Genomic DNA, 1811 nt, shown 5'->3' on the forward strand with positions numbered 1-1811 from the left:
ACAGCAACCTCAAACTCCTGGGCTTAAGCAATTCTCTTGCCTCAGCCTCCCAAGTAGCTGGGACTACAGGTGCCCACCACTACGCCTGGCTATTTTTTGGTTGTAGTTTCACTGTTTGGCAGGCCTGGGCGGGATGTGAACCCACCAGCTCTGGTGTATGTGGCTGGCGCCTCAGCCACTTGAGCTACAGGCACCACCTCCACCCTCTATTTCTATTTATAACCTCTGTATGCATCTGAAATGTTTTGTAAAGATCTTCACAAAAGTGCAGTGGGAAGAGCTCACGTTTGCCAGTCAGAAAGACAGGTTGTAAAGCCTAACTCTACTACTTACTAGTTGTGTGACGTGGGCAAGTTGTGCCCCCACCACCAGGCCTTGTTTTCATCTGCATGTACACATTTCCCAGGACTGTTGTTAAAAACTTAAATCACCCAGTCGACGTTTATTCAACAAGTTTATTGAAACCTTCTGGGACTTAAGCCCTGTAGAAAACAGAAATGAATCAAATCCAATCCTCACTTTCAGAAGCCCAGTGTAGAGATAGGTACTACAAAAAACACGGTCAGTAAATGCTTTGAAACAGGGAGGAACATAAAAAGGGCATAGTGTTCAAATCCATAGAATCAAAAACTAACCGTAGAGAGAGGTAGGAAAGTGTTCCAGCCTCCCATGCAGAGATGAGCTTGGGCACATCTACAAAGACTGTTGTCACAGCCAGCCAATCATAGCCCCCAGGTCTCTGGAGTTCATTGCAGGTTGGCCCACTGCAGGGAGGTGTAGACCACCTTACCATCAGGCTGCGGTGAACACAGGAGCAGGGTCTTTCTGACGCTGGTCCCAAGGCGGCCAGCAGAGACCAGGTCCTGGAGTGGGATGGGGTCCTCAGGGGCCCAACACTGAGCAATATAGTGAGCATGGAAGCGGAGCGGGTCACCTGAGTGAGGGAGAGAAGCACTGTAGCAGTTCCCAATGGCAGGTGCTACAAGGTGTCAGAAATTTCACCAACAGGAGACATGAAATCATTTTAGCAATCACAATGGATACTTAAGCGAGATATACTTCCCCCCATGGCATTCTACCAAGGGCGACACAGTGAGACTCTGTCTCAAAAGAAAAAAAAAAACAAAACACAGCTTCCCTAGCCGGGCATTATGGCAGGTGCCTGTAGTCCCAGCTACTTGGGAGGCTAAGGCAGGAGAATCACTTTAGCCCAAGACTTTGAGGTTGCTGTGAGCTATGACACCACAGCACTCTACCCAGAGTGACATAGTGAAACTCTGTCTCAAACAAACAAAAAAAAGAGATACACTTCCCCAAAGGGGTCTCCCAGTACAAATGGCTGCTATTTTTGCTGGCTGACTACAAATGTCTACCTTAAAAAAAAAATCCAAGAGGCCAGGTGTGGTGGCTCACACCTGTAATCCTAGCACTCTGGGAGGCCAAGGCAGGTGGAATGCCTAAGCTCACAGGTTCGAGACCAGCCTGAGCCAGAGTGAGACCCTGTTTCTAAAAAAAAAAAAACAGAGTGAGACCCTGTCTCTAAAAAAGCAGCTAGGCACTGGGGCAGGCACCTGTAGTCCCAGCTACTCAGAGGCTGAGGCAAGAAAATCACTTGAGCCGAAGAGCTGGAGGTTGCTGTGAGCTACAACATCACAGAACTCTACCAAGGATGACTCTGTCTCAAAAAAAAAAAAAAAAAAAAAAAAAAAGAAGAATAAAAAGAAATTAAATAAGTAATATGAGATACACTTGGGCTCGGTGCCTGGGGCTCAACAGCTAAGGCAGCAGCCACATACACCAGAGCTGGTGGG

General features: G+C 47.6%; 1 protein-coding gene across 3 annotated transcripts in view; it reads right to left on the minus strand.

Moving 5' to 3' along the window:
* Window positions 1-438: 438 nt before the first annotated feature.
* Window positions 439-1811, minus strand: part of TSEN34 (tRNA splicing endonuclease subunit 34) — a 6757-nt gene continuing 5384 nt past the window's right edge. For all 3 annotated transcript variants that reach the window (XM_023507972.1, XM_003801572.3, XM_023507971.1), the window contains exon 5: window positions 439-934. In XM_023507972.1, the coding sequence (XP_023363740.1) occupies window positions 747-934 (188 nt within the window). In that variant the 3' untranslated portion in view covers window positions 439-746. The remainder of the gene's footprint in view (window positions 935-1811) is intronic.

This window comes from Otolemur garnettii, unplaced genomic scaffold, assembly GCF_000181295.1.
Source record: "Otolemur garnettii isolate 467f Iridium unplaced genomic scaffold, OtoGar3 scaffold00212, whole genome shotgun sequence".
Classification (NCBI taxonomy): domain Eukaryota; kingdom Metazoa; phylum Chordata; class Mammalia; order Primates; family Galagidae; genus Otolemur; species Otolemur garnettii.